The following is a 21,679-nucleotide window of genomic DNA, read 5'->3' as shown; positions in this document are numbered from 1 at the left end:
AGTTTGACATCAAAAACTGTGGCTTCTATTATTTATCACTGGTGCTATTTTTAGTGGTCAAAAAAAAGACGCACACGTGTGTATGTGTGTGTCAAAAATGGGGGAAAAAACAGTCGTATCTGGTAATATTAAATGTGTGCGACTGCCGTGACGCCCGCCGAGTGTCAAAGAGAACTAATGAAAGAATCTTTGGTTTCATCCTCCTCCTCACACATGCGCAAACAGATCACGTCTCACGGAAACACACCGTTACACAAAGCGAACACTGCCAACGTGCCACTCGCGGCTGCTGCTCGACAGGTCAGCACTCGTGCGTGCACACGCACACACCGACTGACGTCTCTACCTTCAAAGTAACGCAAAAGTGAACACTGAGGGAATCTGCCAATGTGCCAGTCAGGGCTGATGCTCAACGGAGGGGGATACACACACAAGGACACAAACGGGAGTGGGGAGATGAAGAAGAGGATGGATGGTGATGAATGGTTGAATGAGCAAGGCCTCCCTGGATAGATGTCACTCAGGATTAGAGCGTTATGACAGGCAGAAGCCCCTTTGGCACACACACACACATCCAAACGCACACACACTCGTGATCGATGGCAGGTAGAGTACAGTCGGGCCCTTCAGGAAAGCCCCAGGCGTCGCCCCCAGCAACTGTAACCTCCTGTTCGCTCAATGCATCACTCTCATCCAGCAGGCTTCTCCATCAACGTTGTCATACACACACAATTGCATTTTCCCCATCATGCATTGCGATCGCACCTTGCCCTCCATGATAGCTCACCTTTGGCCTTGCCCTCAAGGTTCGGCCATTAATTCTTTGCTTAAAGAGCCCTGGGGTGCACTTGTCAGAAGCCCATATAATGTTTATATCATTCTTGTACAGGGAGACCTTAAAATAATTTATTCTTATATTCTTCATCCCCTGCTAGGAACCACTAATACTAGTGCCGCACTGAGAAGCCAAGAGAGGAGCTGAGTCTCCACTACATTTGTTAAGTCTTACACTGCCCCCGGTGGCCAAGGAGTGCACATCAGAAAGAGTGTGGCAAATTATTTTTAATTCTATATAATTTCTGTGATTGGTTTCTCAGTCAATTACATGACCGGTGTTAATTACATGTCTTGCTAACTTCAGCAGTGCAAAAAAATAAAAAATAAATTACCCAGCTCGTAAACAGAAGCAAAAAGTAAGCTCAATGGTCTTGCTCATTATATTTATTAGACATTCGAGACCGAGGGCCCAGTCGCCCGCAGTTACAAGCGTTAGCCACTGAGCTTTCTTCGCAAATCTGGGATTAGCCATGATCCGGCCTCTAGAAATGTGCGCACTTGTCATTTTTTTTCTGTTTTTTTCAGCAGTTGCGTGTTTTTTCTGGCAGGTGGTGTTTTGTACCCAAGAGCTCCAGATGCAACCGCAGCTGGGCCGCTTCGCGAGCAACACTCGACGGCCTTGCAATTAATCCCGCTCCGATGGCCAACGTTTGCGCGTCTGTGCGTGATTTCACCTCGCCGGAGACAAAGCGCCGCGTTCCGAGCCCCCACAAAGGAAAATCTGGTTCCAGGCCAGCAAGATTGATTTAGCGCATAAAAGCTGGCACTTGACTGACGAGACGCGTATGCAAATGAGCGACGGCGAGTGTAAAATTCGATGATAAAGTGCGACTCATCGAGGAAACAAATTGCCTCGCTCGTTTGCTGACACCGGCGCTTTTTTCTTTTCGTGATTGCTGTTGTGTTCATGAAAACGGTTTCACATTTCACTGCTGTTTTTTTTTTTAACAAAGACAGCTAGCATTGATGTCAATTCTTAAATTTCCTTCAGCCAGTTTTGTATTTGATATCATTTTGTTTTCCAAACTTCGCCACCTGCCGCACTGACCCGGACCACACGAGTTCAAACGCGAGTCAGTCACAAAGGCGCCCCCGAGGCAACGGCTCCCTGCTTTGCGGCCCCGGATCAGACGCACCCTGATGTCAAGGTCGTTTTAGAAGGAGCCGATAGACGGAACTTTTAAATCGTGGAGACAGTTGCCTCCCGAGAGGCATTTCTTGATGCGTGCGGCAGTGCCTTGGCGTTTTCCTGAGTTTGACTCTCCTGTGTCCATTTGTGAAATGAAGCAACAGCTACATTCCCAGTTCAGGAGCCACAGCCATTGGAGGTTTCATTTGAAGGTGTTTGATGATGTCAAAAAACACAACTCAAAGGTTCAAATATGACATTGCGACTTTCCTTCGTGGCCTGTCCTGAATAAAAAATTCAGTACAAGCGCTCCCATATTTTATCACGGTTCATCATGCATGCCCCAACTATACTGTGCGTTCTATTTTTTTTTTTGGGGTGGTACTTTGGCTGTGACAGACAGAAACCGAATTCCCAATTTTTTCCCAGAAATCACCCAACGCTTCTTTATTATCGCTTAGTTTATTTTCGAACTAAACATAAAACGTATTCATTCAAGTCTGCTAGCTTAATGCTAACATGTAAAGCAAAATATATGCTAATGACGCCATTTTGTTTTTTAATTTATGTCGAATTTGTTTAACGGCTCTCAACGGAGCTGTAAGCACATTTTGGCAACAGTTCTCTTTTCACATGTTGATTAAAGATACTTTGATGTTATTTCGTCACCGGCACAGACTTGAAGAGACTCTCTGCCTTAGATCGGCTTGCCGCAGATGTTTTTTCCCACCGCCGCCGCTTGTTGTTATGTAGCTACAAAGCGGTACGTGGCTTATTTTTAGAAAGTGTTAATTGTTGTTTCTTAACATCGAATTTGAGGAAACACCCCGAGCGTCTCGGCGAGTCAAAGAATCAAACGGCTCATTTCGCTGCTGCTTTGAGCTTATTTCAGTGTTCAAACCGCAACGAGACGCGCCGAGTCGTCCGTGTTTTGCGTCTTTCCGGGTTTAAAAAAAAAGCTGTTACTTTTTTTAAAAGTCCAACCGAAAGTTACATTTGGAATAGTTGTCACTAAATTTAAGACGCTGAATATAAAATATCACCAAGGGCAAAATGCCGGCAATGCGTATTTATGACTGTTTGTGATGTTTGTGTGCGCACCTGTGTGCCGTCCGCCTCCTGACAAGCTGTCACAGTGGGATTCGGGAGAAAAAAAAAAAAGAAAAAAATACAAGACATCCTCATCCTGTCATGCAACACTGAATCCGCTCCCCCTACGGGCCTGCACCACGGGCCACTCGTGCACCGTGACAATCATTACAAGAGGCATGCAAAGTGTGTGTGTGCATGTGTGTTACTTTCTCTAAGCGCATCAGGTATCTCCTCAAAATCCAACAGTTGTCTTTTCATGCCAAGAGCAAAGTGCTTCCTTCATGAAGGTCACAAATGAGTTGGACCAGAATTACCATACACCCTGCATGGATTGTGAAACCCCGCTAAAGACTTGTTGCTACTTTTTCAGTTCAAAACATTTCCACCGAGGACACAACTTAAGAGTCTTGTGGGCCTGCTCTGTTGTCAAGCTTGTCAATATCACACAAAGAAATGTCCTTTCAGAACTCATTTGTGTGTTGTCCTCCATTGAGTGTGTGTTCATGTGTGAGAGAGACTCGGATGTTTTCTCCTTTTTGTGCAAATGATGTGCGGGGAGCCAACTGTTGCTATGGTGACCGTCGTTAGTAATGCGGCGGAGGAAGCGAACACACTGAGACGATTGTGACGTGTGCAAACTATCATACGCACTCCATTAAGACACACACACATTGTCCAATGGTCAAATTAGATTTTTGGTTCCGTATATTTGTGTGTGATGGGTGGAAGGTTTTTGAAAGTGTGGGCGAGTGAGGCCAAAGGACTCCCTCTAAACTGCAGCCATCATACAAATTTTGATTTTTTAATCTGGATATATATTTCTTTAAATTTTTACATTCATTCCTGCAATTCCCTCGAGTTTTAAGAACTCTAGGAGCACTTTAATTTCCCTGATGTATGCCGATTTTTTTTTTTTTCATTAGCAGCAGTAAGAAATGACATCCTTCATTTTACGCAAATCAGCAGATGGAGGACACGGAAGCCAAAAGGACAAAGACGTCAATAAAAGAAGACGTCACACAATGTGCCTTTACTAGATTTTTTTTTTTTTTTTTTTGGGTTGGCCTGTATCCATTTCTGGCCAACAATGCCAACCGCAGCAGCGCTGAGCCAATTCAATTCCATCTCGAGTTTGATTGGCGGGAACAGATCTGATTACCTCTCAAGGAGGACGCAAATTTAAATTTAAAATACCGTCTGTGTCCAAGAATTCCCAGGGGACAAATATTAGGTTGATGGTTCCAGATACTTCAGAACCTGGTTGCCTGGATAGCAGCCAGTCCTTTTCAAAACTTTTCAAGAAGTGTCGAATGTTGCCTCATTGGGCATTCAGAAGCAATTTCGAGCGTGAGATGGGGTCCCAATCTCTACGGATTTAGCGAGGATTAAGCGCGACTTCGAGAAGCGCTTGACCGCTAATAATAGGAGCGACCCATCGGCCGTCGTGTCAAGCGAGAAAGAACAAAAAAAATAAAACAAAGCCCCTCTCCTTCAAAACGACAAGGGTTATCTTTTTCTTTGTCATGGTAATTGAATAAAAAAAAGAAGTGAGGTGCCAGAGAAAGTAAAAAAAAAATAAAATGAATAAATAAAACAGGAAGTGCCAGAGCGCAACGCTGGTTCGTTGTCATTCAAAGCAGAGCTGCCAGACAAAAGACGGGAGATTGCCTCACATTAGTCTCTTTGCTCGTCATTGCAAGGTCATTTAGCAGTCAGGGGGAAGAGGAAGAGGAGGAGGAAGAGGAGCGAGCTGCAAGGGATCCTCCTCCATATGGGCTATTTTCATTTCATGAGATGACGAGGAGCAATTTAGCGACATCTGCGTGACGCCCGTGTGCGTCATGCGCACAAGAGCAGCGTTCGCTAACTTCTTCTCAATTGTGTTGCGCCGCACTTTCATCACATTGCGGCGTGTGCGTGCGTGCGTGCGTGCGTGTGCGTGTACGAGACAGAATGACCCAGATGAGGGGAGTGATGAGTTCCCACAGTGAGATAAGACTTTTGTTTTAAAAAAATCTTTTTTTATCTGCATTTCTAGATAAGCTATTAAGATTTCTTTCGACTTTTAATTTTTGTATCGGTTTGTTTTTATACATATTTATTTTACATCTATTTTTTTATTTCTATAGTTTAGAAATTAGTTTTTTTCCCTATTTTTAATTTTCACATCTTACATTCGTATTTTCATCTGACATAAGGCTTCATTTATGATTTTTAAAAAAATATTTATTCCACCCACTGACACAAGGTTGGCGGTACTTGCGTGTGTACATGTGTGTGAGTGTGTGAGGAAGTGAAAAGGCAAACAGGAGATGTTAAAGCACCCCCAAGTCTCAATGCTGAAGGCAAAACATTAATCTTACCTCTCATACGCCCTTCTGGGCTTCATCCCAGCCTTGTGTGTGTGTGTGTGTGTGTGTAAGTGTGCAAAGGTGAGAATGTGTCTTGATCTCCCTCAACTATAGAGAGCAGTATGAATGATGAACATGATTTCCATTGTGGCGAAACAAAGGTGCTTCTAAATAGGACATAAGAGGCGCCTGCTTGCATTCACACACGTGCACGCACCTGCCACCTGCAGTGTGTGTGTGTGCTTGTGAGTCAGCTGCAGCCGTGTGGAGTATTTTTTTGCTGCTCCATCAGCCAGGTTGTTTAGTGAGAATGTGCTATGTGCCGCTAACACAGTTAGCCAGGTGCCAACAAGCAGCTGGGCCAACTTTGGCCCCACACACACACACCTGCTGTGGGGATCTACCTGCTCCATATAAATCTCCCTGAATACACACACACCGGTCAAGTTTGCAGTACCTTTCCTCCTGGAGTCCCGCCTGAGGGTGCCGGGACGGACCGCCGGCTGGAGCTCCGTCTCCGTTGACATCCTCCAGGTTCCGACCGGGTTGGGTTACGTGCGTGGGCGCCGGGTGCGCGTGCGTGCGTGGCGTGGCGGCGCCGGGTGTGCGTGTCTGGGCACACGGGCTCATGGGAGGGAGGGAGGCGGGGCTTCAGCCCTGATGCAGTGTCCGGCGTACACCCACGCCGAGCTGGATAAAAAAAAAAAGTCAGTTAGGGGAAAACAATGTTTGCCCCTCCCTTTAGGGTGAGCTCGTTTTAACTGCTGGCCAGCATAACAATGAGCTGCTCGACTGGGCCTTGAGTGCACGTTGCCCGTGGTAACGACGACGTGCGGAGACCACGCTCCACACTTCCTAATAACGCGTCTCGCCATGACTGCCGCTTCAGTAACAGCGGAAGGTATTACGAAACACCACCCGGACTCCACCCGTCCTTGACGCTGAGGGCATCGTCTACTGTAGTTAGTCTACAAAGTGTCTCCGCAGACAGCTCGCCGTGAAAAAAAGTCATACGCCGCTGATGCGGTCAAGAGTTTCCAGGTGATGGGATAAGTGATTAAATCACCACGCATCGGAGTTCTCCTTAAAACATCAGCCCTGACCTCTTCTTCTCCATCTCCCCTTGCTCGAGTGCAGACTTGAAGGAAATGAAAAGCACCCGGCACTCCTTGAGAGAATCTCCCCCCCCCCCATCCCCGTCGACGATGTGAATAGAAGGGCCCCCTGTAAGCCTCGGGCGAGAGCAGATGAATTGAGAGCCTTTTAATTTGCTGCCGACAGAACAGAACAGAGTCCATTTAATTCCACCAGCCGAGGCCGTGTCGGCAAAACGCTGACAATATTCTTTATCTGGTCCAAACACACTGGAAAAGTGCGAGTCACTCCAATTACAGGCATTATCTGCGGGGCTGCTCCAGCAAATGGATGGATGGATGGATGGAGAGAGAGAGAGAGGTTAGAGGGAAGAGAGATGAGTGGGAAGAAAAGTAAAGGGTGAGGGAACAGAGAAGACATAATGAACCCGGTGGGGTGGGGGGTGGGCAAATGGGAAGCCAAAGGAAGTCAAATCTGGAGAGAAAGCATGGAGCGTAAAACCTCCTTCCACACTCCTCCCCACTCTCGCCTTTGTGTCCTCCAATTTTCTTCATTGCCCCCCTTCAAGCGCAAGCTTTTCCAAAACCGGCTGTGACGAAAGGTGGCTCGGTCAATTCCTCCACTTGGATCAGGAAACACAGACACACCAAAGCTGGACAAGAGAAACCTTCAGGTCCCCCATGTGAAGCTTTTATAAAATTCCAATGAAGAGTTCAGGCTTCTACACCACCGCAATTCACCCAACACATTGCAAACACAACATCTGCTAGTCCGCGGCAAAGAAGTGGTGAAAATGTGCCACCGAGCTGGTCTCCAGATGTCTCCTTGGCTCCAGACATATGCTCGTTCCTCTGCAGAAAGCCAGAAGAAGACACAATGCTGCTTCTGAGCCGCAGTCCCCAGAAGGAGGAACAGAGTGATATCTAAACCCGCTCCCAAAAGCCTTTGAGCTCTTCGAGGAAGTGCGACGCAATCCATCTTAAGATATCACCAGTTGGTTTGAAAAAAAAAAAATGGAATCATCATCACAATTATCTATAATCCGACGGCCGGTGAATCGTATAATCGTAATTAGAGTGAATCGAATCACGTTTGGAACGAATCGTATTATAACCGAACTGTATCAAATTGAAATGGATACCATCGGATCTGCAGTTAACTAGAATAATCGGTAACACCATCACAATCTGTGGATGGTATCAGAAAGTAACTGATAATACCTCGGAGTGAATCGTATCGTAAATGGATTGAATCGTACCATGATTGGAGTGAATCCGACGGCATCTGGAGAAGCTTTACACGTAATGCAAGGGGTCGCGTCGGCTTTTCGGATTAGAGATGAACATCCCTAATAACTAGCGTTGCAGCTGAGCTTTGACCTGGAAGTGAGCGAGCAGGCGTCTGAGCTAAAAGTAGCGTCAAAGTGGGATGTGAACACGCCTTCCGGCGAGTCTGGCAAGCAGACCGGAGAGCGTCGTAAATTGGACGTCCATAAATGGAACGCTGCCAACAGGCTGGCGATGTCAGGATCTGTGTGTGTGTCTGTGTGTGTGTCTGTGTGTAACAGCAGCCAAAATGCTGCCAACGGGAGCCGAGTGCCCACAAATCAATAAAGTCTGCCAGACGAACGGAAATACTACTACTTTCTCCATCTTCATCACGATGAAGGTTCTGGGACATTTCATGTCCTGACCCTATTGACAATACCTAGGACCAAACCAGGATGGGACAGGACGAGAAGTCCTGGTCCGACAAGTTCAACATCCAGCCGGCCGTTCTTTGGGTCATAATGGGGACAAAATGAGACATGATAGGAAATCTAATGGGACTCCATGTGGATGCAATGGAACATTTATGGAACCCAATGGGGACTAAATGGGGGACATTGTGGGACGAATGAACATGATAGGTGGTACACGATGTGATGCAGTGGAAAATCACGGGACATTATGGCACAGTATGGGACAAACTTTGAGATACTAAGAAGCATAATGGGTCATAATGGGGCATGATGGGATACGATTGAATATCATTGAACACGAGAGAGGACATTAGCTGTTTCTCGATTTGCATTCTCGTCTTTATGATCTCGACACCATTTTTAGTCTAAGCACAAATAGCGGTTTTGGGAAACAAGCAGATTTGGTTCATCTTGAATCTTAAGGAAGCCTTAAAATTTTACTGAGAAGATTTTACGCTTATTATCAGTACAGCTCCACACCCTTGTAGATGAATAATCCAGATGTCTGCGCGTGCTAAAGGTTATGCCTGTCGACATTGTATGAGATATAATCTGCTCAACATTATTTTTGAAATAACAGGAAGTACATCACCAAAGCCAGTTTAGTCCCAACATAATTCGAAATAAAGTCCATTACAGAGTATCACCATCATTGCCATTTGAGAATCGAGATCCTATTTCTGACAGATTGTCCAGCGCCATAATTCAAGTGCAACCAAATTAATCCGATGTCAATCCAAGCCAACGTTTGAAGGACTACCTCAACCAGGTGAGCAAAACGTACTACTCTAAGAGGGGAGATATGGAATAAAAAAAAACACGACTTACGATTGTTTATGGAGTGTGTCTTCAGCAAGTCAAGTTACCTGCTGGACGCAGCACCATGGCTGAACTTTGCCCGACGTACCGAATAGCTGTCAATCATTAACAGGCGGCTGTACCATTTGATCACATGACTCGGACGAAAGGCGATTTCGTTCGTCGGCTCTTAAATTGCGGGAAATCACAATGCTAGTTTCAAGCGCAAAAATGTCATCGTCATGGAAGTCACGCTCATCATATCGCCGCTCTGCTAACGATGGCCACTCAATGCCCCCCCCCCCCCCCCCCCCCCTCCCCTCCCCTCTCGGCCATGCCTAAAGTGAGTGATGGATCGACTCCATCTGTAAAGTGGAATGAAGCACAATTGTTGGGCGTAAAAATAGAGCGGGGGAGCCTGCAGCAGCACAACTGGGACTTAATGAGGGATGCAATCATCAATTATTCAAAACTCTTAATCATGGCTGTGCAAAAACACGCACGTATGCGCACACACACACACACACGCTGACTTGCCACATGCCTCTCAAGGCGTCGCCGCAGGCAGACAGATCCAAATAGATGAAGAGCGATCGAAAGAAAGAAAAACTCCTGTTGCTCTACTTTGTGTTTACGTTATTTCCAACAATCCAACATAGAAAAAAAAAGAAAAACCGGATTTCATGTTTCACTGCAAAATTGCTGTCAAACGAGGAAGCAACATTTGAAGGTAGTTTGGAAAAGTTCCACAAAGACAATGTCCCATTTCCCCCCGTGTGTGTGTGTCTGTGTGAACCCCGGCGTTGTCTCAATTTGGATGGAGTTCAAAAATCGATAGACACCTCGCTTCCTTACCGAGCGACGGCGTCTCACAAAGCGAAAGGGAAATTGACAAAATGACCACCAGAAATCATTTGTCTGACTAGATAGGCTTGGAAATCAATAGTGGCCTTCCATGATCAAAGAATAAAAATAAACATATTGGAAGGAGATGACAAGGAATGCGGCTACTGCACCGCGGAACCTGCTAGCCTTAATCAGCTCGGACGAGAGCGCAAAAAAAAAAAATCAATAAACATCCCGCGCTCATGTCACTTGACTACCCAACCAAAGTGAGATTTTTTTTTTTCCCCCAAACGAAAGAGCGACCAACAGAGTGGCAGACAGTCCCACCCACGAAGGATTTGAACTTTTCTACAACTCCAACGCAAATACATACAAAGGCAAAATGCGGAAATGTGCTCTTGGAGGTGAAGCAGCTCTGGCAAAAAAGCGAGCCTTTTAACACCCTGCGGTCCATCAGTCGGTCGGCGTGAACTCTCCCAGGGAGCACAGAACATCGCCATTCGCTCCCCAGTGGGGGGCCCAGAGTCAATACAAAAAAAAAAATCCTGAAAAAAGCTTAAGTGTGTGTGTGTGGCACAGACAGGGGCAGGGTTTTAGCATTCAAACATGTTTCCCCCCCCAAAAATGCATGCGCCTCAAAAAACAACATAAATGCTTTCCACTTTCACAACAACAACATATTGAGCCGAAAAATTCAACTTTTAACCCCTTTTTTTTCCAAATTATTTAATTCAAAATACCTTATTCAGCGTCGCATTTCGCAAAACATGCTCCATTTACACCACAAAACAAAAAAATGCCAACTCAATGTTGTATTGGAAATCACAAAATCGCTCTGGTTTCCTGGGAGAACAGCCCATTTAGCGTCAAAATAAATCATATTTCCAAACACGACACTTGGTGAGCAACTCAATGTCACCATTTGTTCTATACGTGCTTTGGCTGCCATCATTGGAAAGACCAAGACTATGTGTGTGTGTGTATGGTGTGAGTGTACAGGTAATGACGGCAGCGTCCCAGCCCGTTAATGTCCTGGCCTCTCGGCGCCATCCATCATAGCACTGTGCCGCTAACGATAGCACAGACACCGGACGGGGGGGGAAGAGGACAAAGATTGATAAAGACAAAAGAGCAATAAAGAAGAAGGCTGAGTGTAAAATATACCAGTGGGGATTAAAAGTGACAAAAAGACTACGAAGAAAAAATTAGGGGCTGGTATTGGATTTCTGGGTGATATTTCACAATGAACTAAATTGTAATTTGCGGGTCAACCGAAACTGACCTTGTCTCAACTTTTTGAATGCTTGTTCAATGTTTCAGTACTTTTGGCACAACTTGATCCTTCAAAGGACAAAAGCGGCCTCGGTGACAAAGTATCTTCGCCGATTTGACGGTCAGCAGAAAGAATGAAAACGGCAGAGGCCCCAGAATTGAACCCTGTGGAACGCCATAAAAGTGTAGAACTCAACTGTTGGTTTTCGGGAGGCTATTCCATTCATTTTAATAGGGACGATGCCAATTCGAGCCCTGGCTAACTCCCGCATGGAGCACATTTGACTTCAAGCGTGGTCATGGAACGACTTAAACTTGCATCTCAGGGCGCCACTCCATAAAACGTACGAGTCCTTGACCGTCTGAAAGTGGAAAGTGCCTGGAGATAACTGCTGAAGCGATACGCTGCCATACAAACAAAAGCAACTTGACAGCAATCCTGACAATATAATAAAGGGTTCTTCTTCATTCTTGTGATGTCGCCCTGGAGGTGGCTTCTAAAGAGAATCTTTATTCATGCAGGTAAATGCGATGAGAGGCTAACAGTTAGAAGGCAAAGACCTGAGCGCTTTTTTTTTTTTTTTCTCCCCCCTTCACCCTTCCCTATCTTCTCGCCGGAAGCCCGGAGCGAGATGGAAGCCGACGCTGCTGTGAAATTGGCCTGTCAGATGCCTCCACTGGCAGAAAAACACAAACTGCGAATATGCTAATAGACTGCAGATTAAGATAGAGTACAGTAGTAGCTGCGGGCGCATGCGAGGGCATTGATATGCGCTCGCATGCGCCCGTGCACGCACACACGCAAGCCGGCTGGCTGGCTGGCTGCGGCGCTAATGCAGTGTGGAGTGGACTGAATGGTGATGGGAGCAAGTGTTTGATGAGGTTGCAGGTAAGAACAAGAGAAAATGGGCTTGCATGGAGAATGCAATGGAGAATTCGACCACAAAAACACTATCTAGTTCAATCAATCAAAAAAAATACATAATTATATATTTAGTTAATAGCCACCATTGATCATTTCCTTAAAATCGACTATTAGCCTCAGATATGCTATCAAGTTCCACAAAACATTTGTTGATTATTAACGAGCTAACATCAAACCGGCTGATTAATTGGTTGAGCACTAAAATGTATCTACAATATCATATTTTGCCAAGGAAACGAATCAGATTCCTGCTTGAGCTATTTTTCAAATGTTGGGAAAAGTTGAATTCAGCAACATGGTCAACATTCAGAAGAATCCGACCTTTTCCAGGTGCTGCCCTGTTGCATTATTGCACGTGCGTGCACATGCGTGTCCCTGAGGGCACGCACGTGATGAATGTCAGCAGCGAGGCTAATAAATTGCTCGGGGTCAATCCACTCCGGTGAGGAGGTCCAATCCCGGGAATGTCCGGCAGATATGCAGGATTCCAAATCTCCCCTGCAGCACAAATTCGTTCGGAGAAGTCGTTCATCAGACCCAGGATCATTAAGTCCTTCTCGAGAGAGTAGGAGAGAAGGTGGGGGGGGGGGGGTTCGAATCACCATAAAACCTCGATCGAGGATCCATTTACAATCGGGAACCAAGTCAGAGTGTGTAATTTCCACCATCTTGGCACATCTATCATCTAACCGGCCTCTCGTAAAAAAAATAAAAAAATTGCTTCCGTTGCCATGATACCAGGAGGGCGGAGCTTATATTTTCACTTGCGGAGGCAGCACTTCATCCACAAGGCTTCAATTTACTCTGGTCAGTAACTCCAATCTAGTGGTTTTGCCATTGTGATGTCACAATTCGGTAAATTTCAGACGGGCTCGAGCATCGGACACTTCAATCAGCCACGACTCCTCTTGCCACACGTCACAGAAACCAATTAAATCAGTTCAACCACTCACTGTTTCCATGAATCCAGCTCCACACACAAACGCAAGGGACCCCGAGGCTGAATGGGTGGTCCTTTAACGCCCCTCATTTCAAAAAGTGACTTATCGTGCTAATCAGAGCGCTACGACGGAGAGCCGCTGTTATCTGTAGCGCTAATTGAAAGCCGCCCATCCTAATGTACAGATACGGAAAGGGAGCGGATGGAATTACGGAGAAAAGGCGCAAACACACATGCCACCCTGTCCCCAACGTTGCCATTGTAAGTTTTCAAGTGAATATGTCGCGGCTAGATGCTCTTTGTTGCCACCGGGGGGGCCGACACTATTTCACGGCAGCCAAGTTGCAAGTAATATTTAAAATTCAAAAGACTGTGGCAGCTAGAATTATGAAACCTTTACAATGTGTATTTTCCAGATAATCAATAAACTCATAAAAAATGTAATTGCTACTTATTTTGTTTGCTAGCAAACTTTAATAACTTCATTAGCGGCAAATAAACGGAGTCATTTCGTCGGCGTGTCGGGATGAGCTGGTGTTGCCACTGCGCGAGACGAGATTTAAGCTACTTTGCAAACACGTGAAATCGACGGCACCGGGTCGCTTTATTCCTCGTCAAAAAAAAAAAAAGCTTGACTAATATAATAAACGCACGCTTACAAGCTGCTAAAGCTTCTAAAGCCGCACGTCGCTAACTGTCTCTGGCGGTTCTGATTTGGGGTGTGTACACACGGGGGAGGCCTGGGTCTTTGTTAGCGTGCCGCTAATGTGTATTTACGCGGGTCAAATCCTCTTACGTGTGTGCCAGTAAACAAGGCTAAAAAGGAAAATGTCATCGGTGTTACACGGAGGGCGGCATGCTGCGGTCAACAGGAAGCACGGTGACATTATCGAGAGCACGCTCTTTTGGTATTTCAACATATGTCAACATCGGCACAGTCCATCAGTGGGGCGCCGTTTACCAAAATCATGAAGGTCTCAGGACTAAGTAGCATCACGTGGACAGGACTCATGGAAAAATCCAAGGTGCTACTGGATTACATATTGGATTATTTGAGTCACTTCCAGATTTGATCTGAAGCCCCGCCCTTTGATGGCACGGCCAATGTTGATTGGATAGAAGCTAAATTAGGTGCTGCCAGAAACGTTGCTAACCGCTGCTATTGAAGCGCGTCTAATATCGACAACAAAGAGGAGATGCGGGCTTGGAAATTAATTAGGAAGTGAAAGGAAGGAAGAGGAGGAGAGATACAAAGACTAAATCCTCCAAGGGAAACATCTTTGCCTTATTGGTTGCTCCTTTGCAACTTTTTCTCCCCCCCCCGCTGCAGTTTCTGAGTGAGCGCCATCAGCGGCGACGCTAACGACGCTAACTCCCCCACCGGCGCTCGTGTTCATTAGCCGCTGCGCTCGTTGAATAAAGACTACAGCGTCGCCACTTGCTGGCGGGCTTTTAAGTGGGTAATATACTGGCTGGTGTTTGTTTGCGCTTTTCTCTTGTGCGCCCAAAACGTGCGCACAAGTGTGTGTCTGTGTGTATGTGTGTATGCAGATGCTAATCCCAGCACTGCTGCTGGATTGCGAGTGTTTTAAGAGATTACAGCCGTCAGTGGCAGATTAGCTGTTGGATTGACCCGCGCCATCTCGCATCCGGCGGCGAAAGAACCGCAATGGCGGACGGACAGAAAGATGGATGGATGGATGGATGGATGGATGGATGGATGGATGGATGGATGGATGGATGGATGGATGGATGGATGGATGACGTGTGAGATGAGACATTTTTTTGTACACATTCAAGTATAAAGGGTGCAAAAGCAGGTCTGCAGATTTGAAAAGTAGAAATACCACAAAAAATAAAGCCATCATACTATTATATACTATTTTCACCCGTGTGATCCTACTGTAGACCTACATTTGCACCTCTCCTGTATATATTAGAGGTTTGAGAAAAATAGTCTCGGTATGATCCTGTGCATTTGTTCACCAGCACTAGCAAAATAATAAACATATGGTGTATTACAGGTTCCCTCCAGGGACTAGAAGGCCTCGAAACGGAGCGCATACATCCACAAGCAAACAAGCCAGCACGTTCCCTGTGGAGTGTGCAAGCGGTGTGGTTGATAATTACACGTTAAAAAAAAAAAGAAGAAAAAAAGACGGCAGTAGTGACAAAACAGCAACAGAGTGGAACACCTCTTCTTGAAGGGACGCGTCATGCTGCTTTCACTTCATGCTTATTTTAAAATGTTCTAAGAAGACGCAGACGAGTGCTTTTTGCAGCTCATGCTGCGAGGAGTGCCGGTCTCGTCATGAAAGACCGAAATGGACTTGCACCGCAAAGAAGGACCCCCCATGTCGACACTGTACTAAGCCTGCGTCGTGCAATACTAGCCCAAAAAAAAATGAGCTTTGCCAAGTAGCATGATTTTATAACGAGGCTCACTTTTCATTGATCGGGACGACAATACAGTCGAATCAAATCGGCTCAAAACGTAGTTGCTCGCCTCGTCATGACTCATAGCTCCGCCTCCGGTTGCCATGGCGCTGAAACAATACACGCATAATTAGGTTGATGTGGATCATGATATCTCGAAAACATTACGTTAAGTCCTTCTGGTTTGAAAAGTTACTCGGAGATGTCTCCCTTGAAACTTTTTATCGATTTCTTTTTCAACGTTTCTCATTTACGAGTGTCCAGATGGAAAACACCTCACGGCCGCTGTATTCATTTTGTGCGACAATTTCAAACAGTAAGGCCTTGAGACTGATCAACTTTAGCTGGCTGAAAAAAGATGGAGCGCAAGTATTTTATTGCCAGATGGGCAGCTTAGTCATTGGAAACATGAAGGTTACGTTTAAGGCCGAAATACAACAAACGGGAGTTCTGGGTGACACACAAACTTTTTTTTTTTCCAAAAAACGGTTAACTAGCGCCGGTAAAACAAAATGAGACGAGCCCAAGAAAGCGAGAGCTTGGGAAGCTGAGATTTGAAGGAGGGCATAAGAGAGCACTCAATAGTTTGTCTTGCTTTGAACCCAAACAATACTCCAGGGGTTACCATGGCGACCGGGCTCGCCTGCAGGGCCCATATAAGCGCATGTAAGAGGAAGTGGTGGGGGGTAATTGCGAGAAAAGCTTAACTTGGTGAAAGCGGCAATGGAGGAAAAGGGGGAAGAAAAAAAATAAATCAATGAAGACCAATATCTTGCATTTATTTTGGTCTTTTATGCAAGTACAAATGTTCACTTCAGATTTCGACTCATCGCAGGCCTCCTCAATACGAGAGCTGATGAGAAATCTACCCTGAGGGCACTCGCTGAAATAGTTTAAGAAAAAAAAAAAAAATGCTCCTTGCCCTATAAAAGATGAACGTTAATTAGGAAAAAAATTGATTGACAGCCACAGCATAATATTACATGTAATATTCGCTAATCTTTTAAGCATGCTAGGCGCAGATTTCAGAGTGAGCCAGTGCAATGAAGAAAAAAAAACATCAAGATAACTAGAAGTTGCCTCTGAGACTTCCCATGATTTAAAAAAACAATAATAAAAGTTCATCTTTTCCATTTTACTTCATTGCTGTTAAGAATACATATTGGTCAAGCTCCCACAATTTTTCAGAACAGTAAGCAAGGCACAAAAAAAGTCAGCCTACTGACCAGTTAGAATTTCATGAGCACATGGCGGTCCAAGCTGACTGGGTACTGCTTAATATAACATGATGAGAAGATTGACTCTGCAGAAAGACATTTTGCGAGTCGCAATGTAACATCAGAGCCTTTCTTGAAGCCACAATTTCCCCATTACGACAGAATGGACCATTTCAGGGACACGTGTGAAAAAAGAATGCACAAGATCAAAATGCCTCCTTTGATAAGAAATGGAAATAAAACAACTTGACAAGCCGATTGAACCCTAACCTCATCCAACTTCGCCCCCTCGGGCCTTAGGTTGCACACCCCCCGCCCGCAAACCGTCGGCATCCCCGGTCAAGCCCGACGCTAAAACGTATTGAAGCGGACGGCAAAGGAGCTCAAACTAACTTTCGCAGCTTGACGGGGTTGAATTAGCAACAAGCTGATGAGAGGAGACGCCACTGAAATGCAGCAGCGCGGCTTCACACACACTGTTTGACTGAGGGGGGTGCACACACACACACACACACACACACACCCATGCACTCAACATCTCAATGCACCAGCACATATTGCATTGTAGTGATTCCACACACACTTTTTTTCCCCCCCCCAACACCTGTTCTGCACTTACCTTTGCACAGCAGCTAAAAGGAGCACACTTACTTCCCATTTTGAGGAAAAAAAAAAAAAAAAAGAGAATAATTGAAAAGCAGGTTCAGTGGCGTTCCCGCGCGCCTCCTTCTTCACCTCCAGCTGCTTTTTTCCACACATCCACAGAGAGTTGCAGCGAGCGCAATAATCCACTTTTCCATGCCGGGGAGAGCGCGCGCAAGCTTCCTCACATCTTTTCTCGCTCTCAATCCCTTTTTTCCAAACTATGCCGGTCTTCTTTCAGCACCTCCTCCTCAACCCCCTCTCTCTCTCTCTTTCTCTCTCCCTCGCTCGCTCTCCCCGAGGTTGCCTGGTTACCTCCTTCTGCCGCACGTCAGCCAATGGCGGGCCGGAGCTCCTCTTAACCCCTCCGATGCCTGACTGTCCTATTTGTAGCTTTCAAGGAGTAGGGAAAGTGATGGGGGGGGGCTGAGATTGAGCCGAAATGTATATTACCAAACTATAATGAGGAAGGAGAAGATGAAAGGAGAGTGAGGGGAGGGACTGGAGTCTCGGATTGACTTTGGAAATGAAAAAGAAAGTGTTATGTTTGCGGGGCATTTGATGTTTGTTTTCTGTCAATATTAAAAGGTTGGCACATCCCATTGGAAATTTTAAAAAAGGGGGGAGCAAAGTGGGCCAGCGGTGTGCCTCACATCAACGAGGTTAGGGGGTTGCACGTTGTCGTGATTTGTGCAATTGGCTCTCTGGTCGGCGAAATGAAATAACCAAATAAATTTGAAATTATAAATTATAAATGCGATATTTTATTTTGGAATATGGCACTGCTAACAAATGTCGCCTATACTAAAAAAAAAAAATACCAATCAATAAATAGCGACGTCCTTTCCCGGCACCGTCGATACGTCTGGAGGTGAATTTACGACAGCGCGATGAGATTAGCGGCGACCCGTTTCACCTACAAGCTCCCACAATGCAACAGCGCCGCGGCCTTTAACCTTCCATACAAAACCGGTCTTGGCTCCTTTAAGATTGATTTCATCCATTCAGAATCTGAACATCACAAAAACTAAAACTAATTAAAAAAATTATCTGTACGTTGTTTTTTTTTTTTTTTTAAGTTGCTCATGCCGTAAAGTAAAGGAGGCTCTGAAAATGTCCGGCAGTGATTTACCAGGCATTGTTAAAAGCGGCTAATGAAGTGCTGATATTTACCCAACCTCCTTTTTTACGGCTTTGTTTTAACGGCCTGCTTCATTCTGCATTAGCGGCCGGACCGAAAGTCCATTTGACGCTACTCACGTGGTCGATGCGGACCGATCGGAGCTCTGATTCAATATAAGCACAAGGCCGAGGTGACTCCGAAGGACTTTAAGTGTAGACAGAATAAAATCTCCGGCTCTGTTGGACCGAAGCGGCGGGATGGCAACCTCGCTTGGCCTCTGTTTAACTGGGCGTGTGCGGCGATGCTGGCGGCGGAGAGGCCTGAGGGGAGGGGTGAGAGGAGCCCGACCAAAATAGTGGCAGTGTATATTCTCAATATCGTGAATGAATAATTCAAGGTTGGCTCGTTCCCATAAATGTTGCCCTCATTCGGTTAAACACACAAGCTCGGCTCTCACGCACGACTCATGTCGAGAAGCGGTTTAGACCTTCCGGGTAATCTTTCGAACACTAAACTTTTTTTATTCCGGAATGTTAAATTGCTCGAGCATCGCTTTTGTTACCATGACAACCGAGGCTGGAGCTAGGGCACTGGGACTAGGTGAGGAGGGCAAGTCGTGCTTTCCAAGTTTGTGGTTATTTTTAGCAATGGGGTTACTGGAGATTTCGAAAAACTCCCTTCAGAGCAGGAGCCCATCGCCCCTCGGCGTCCAGACTGCAAATAAATGCCGCTTGCACAAAACGCCTTCTTACTGAGCGACCTACCTGAGCAGAAGCACACTTGGCATCCATGTCAGAGCTCCTCAGAGGCGGGCAAAGGTGCACCTGCGGGGCGAGGAGAAGAAGAAGAAGAGAGGTGGGAGTGAGTGAGGGGGGCTCGGCTTAAAAAAAAAAAAAAGCACTTGTCAGGTAGCCCATTAGAGCAACATTACAATCTGAGTGTGTGAGTGCGACTCCTTTTGTGCCTCTCAACGCCAGCGGGAAGATGAGATCATTACCTGTGACTGTGAGGCTAATGTAGCACACAGCCGACAAACACACAAACACGCACGCACAGACTCACACACATTGGGAATAAATGAGGCTAATGTGCGCTTCGGGAACAAAAACGGAGGCGACCGTGGGGCTCGCCTCCATTTGGACACGGCGCCGCTTCCCATTTTTACAAACGTCGCGGCGAGATGACGAGACAAGAGCGACGGGATATCTAATTGGACACGTGACGGGGATGAATCTTTCCATTCCCCGCGCCGTCAATGAATAAAACAGCTGTAGGCTCGGCGCGCCGTGCCGAGGTTAGCTCGTTAGCGTAGGTGAGGATGGATCTAGCTTTGCATCTCGGGAGGGTGGGATAGTGGTTAAGCACGTCGGCCTCACGGTTCTGAGGTTAGGGTTCAAATTTGGGTTGTGCCAATTTGAGCCTCAATAATGCGATTGCAATTCAGTACGCGATTACTTCTTTTAAAGTTAGCGTTAAGCTAGCAAACAGCGAGATGACGAGGACGGTTTGAATAGCAAATTGAATTGAAGAGACTGGAAGAGTCACAGAAAGGCACCGAAGTAAAATCGTTGGAAATTTCCGTGTTGTGAATTGTTAGAGAACAACAAGTTGTAAAATGCATTTCGAGTCCCTCCGGAAATTTCACAAGAATTTTCATTTATGCCTGTGTGGCGTCCAATAATTAACACTCCTTGGCACTAAACAAGGTCCAATTATGCAGACTAAAAACAGTCTGAGGACTGTTATCATGTAATCGAGTTGTTTTCCCCAGTGTGGCAGTTTAACGTAAAGTCATGGCAGACAATGAGAAGTGGCGAAATAAACGACTTGTAATTTCCGAGTGGATTTGCATAAGGAAAATGCACCGACTCCGCTTTCCAGTCATGCCCGGTAAATTGCCTCTTTCGCTTCCATTTTTGTTTCTACTTTCAATTACTTAAGCATTACCGCCGAGGCGAAACAAAATTAACCAAGTCGTTTACAAAAACCGCACTAGGTCGTCTTCTTCGTCATTTTTTGCTCGCTCGTCTTGGCTCCCCCACGCGCTTTCGTAATCATGTCGCAATCACGCGCGTGTGAAGCGGCGTATGGGAATATTGAATATTAAGTGCACATTAATTCCCAGCTAAGAAGAATAGGAGATGAATTAATCATGGCCGACGAGGTTGTTGGGAGTCTTCTTTTTTCTTCTCCTCCGCAACGATGATGCCAGGCAGGAAATTAGCGACAGCAGATGCTTGCATTTGTTCGGGCTCCAAAGAGTATTTAAGTCCGAGAGATGCGGCGTATCTTGAAAATTATACACACACACCAGGTTTTCAAACTCAGGTTTGCGTTTTCATTTTTGTGCCTCTTAAACACGCCGGCCCCCCGCTTACTCCTAATAACCAATGATGAGCCCTCCACACTTGAGCACCCTCTCACCAGATACCCACTGAGACACACACACACACACACGATGACAGCAAGGCAATTAATGGCTGCATCTACTAAAAAAGCAGAAGAGCAAGCATATGATTGGATGTTAGGGTTTCAATCCGGTTTTCCAATTAGGATTATGGAGTCAAGTCAGGGGTTTGAAAATTCCAGTTTCTAACCTGAGTTTGGACAAACCCTGTTTAAAATCTGACAATGGCTGCAGTTGGTATTTGGTGAGTGGGCTGGCCATTCTTCAGCGGTGCAGTAAGTGAAGGCCGCGCTGGCAGCTAAGCCAAATGGAGCTCCATTTTGCCCTCAGAAAGAAGGATGAGTCGCAGAATGAGGGTGCACACAGACGGGTGCAGGTATGACTGAGAGTGGGAATCATAAAGGCGAGGGGGGGAGTAGACACATGACCACGCTGCCAGCATACTGATGCCGCAGGCAGGCAGGCAGAAAGCCCAGCGTGTGGCGGATTCTCTCGGCTGTTTCCATTAGCGGGAAGTAACCAAGTACAAATACTCCAAGTTCAGTTTTTGGGAAGAGGGAGGAGTATTTGGAGAAAGCCACGCAAGCACGAGTGGAACACAAGAATGCTCCATCAGGGATTCAAACCAGGAACTCCAGAGAAACGAATCACAATGACAATGCAGGTGATTGTACTTTTGCGTCTCAGTAGACACAATTACCTTACGTTCCAAAGGTCTGAAAAACCCCAACTTCAAATGCTGCATAATGAATCTCTGGAGAGGTTTGGATGCAGCATCTTACACAAGCAAGCAGGACTGTGATCAGATCCCTCCTGAGCCAGGATGCT

At 46.0% G+C, this 21,679-nt stretch overlaps 1 protein-coding gene across 5 annotated transcripts in view; it reads right to left on the bottom strand.

The window, feature by feature from the left end:
* dab1a (DAB adaptor protein 1a) overlaps positions 1 to 21,679 on the bottom strand; it is an 89,945-nt gene that overhangs the window by 22,596 nt on the left and 45,670 nt on the right. For 4 of the 5 annotated variants that reach the window (XM_088395229.1, XM_088395230.1, XM_088395226.1 and 1 more), the window contains 2 exons: positions 19,209 to 19,268; positions 5,867 to 6,099 (listed from right to left, as the gene is read on the bottom strand). In XM_088395229.1, coding sequence (XP_088251355.1) covers positions 5,867 to 5,936 — 70 coding nt within the window. In that variant the 5' untranslated portion in view covers positions 5,937 to 6,099; positions 19,209 to 19,268. Of the gene's footprint in view, positions 1 to 5,866; positions 6,100 to 17,298; positions 17,585 to 19,208; positions 19,269 to 21,679 lie in introns of those variants that run through there. The other variant, XM_088395228.1, reaches the window with a different exon arrangement.

Source organism: Syngnathus floridae, chromosome 13 (genome assembly GCF_059516105.1).
Source record: "Syngnathus floridae isolate MCC-2025c chromosome 13, RoL_Sflo_1.0, whole genome shotgun sequence".
Lineage (NCBI taxonomy): Eukaryota > Metazoa > Chordata > Actinopteri > Syngnathiformes > Syngnathidae > Syngnathus > Syngnathus floridae.
Note: the sequence above shows the minus strand (reverse complement) of the source record. Positions and strands in the feature narration are given on the sequence as shown.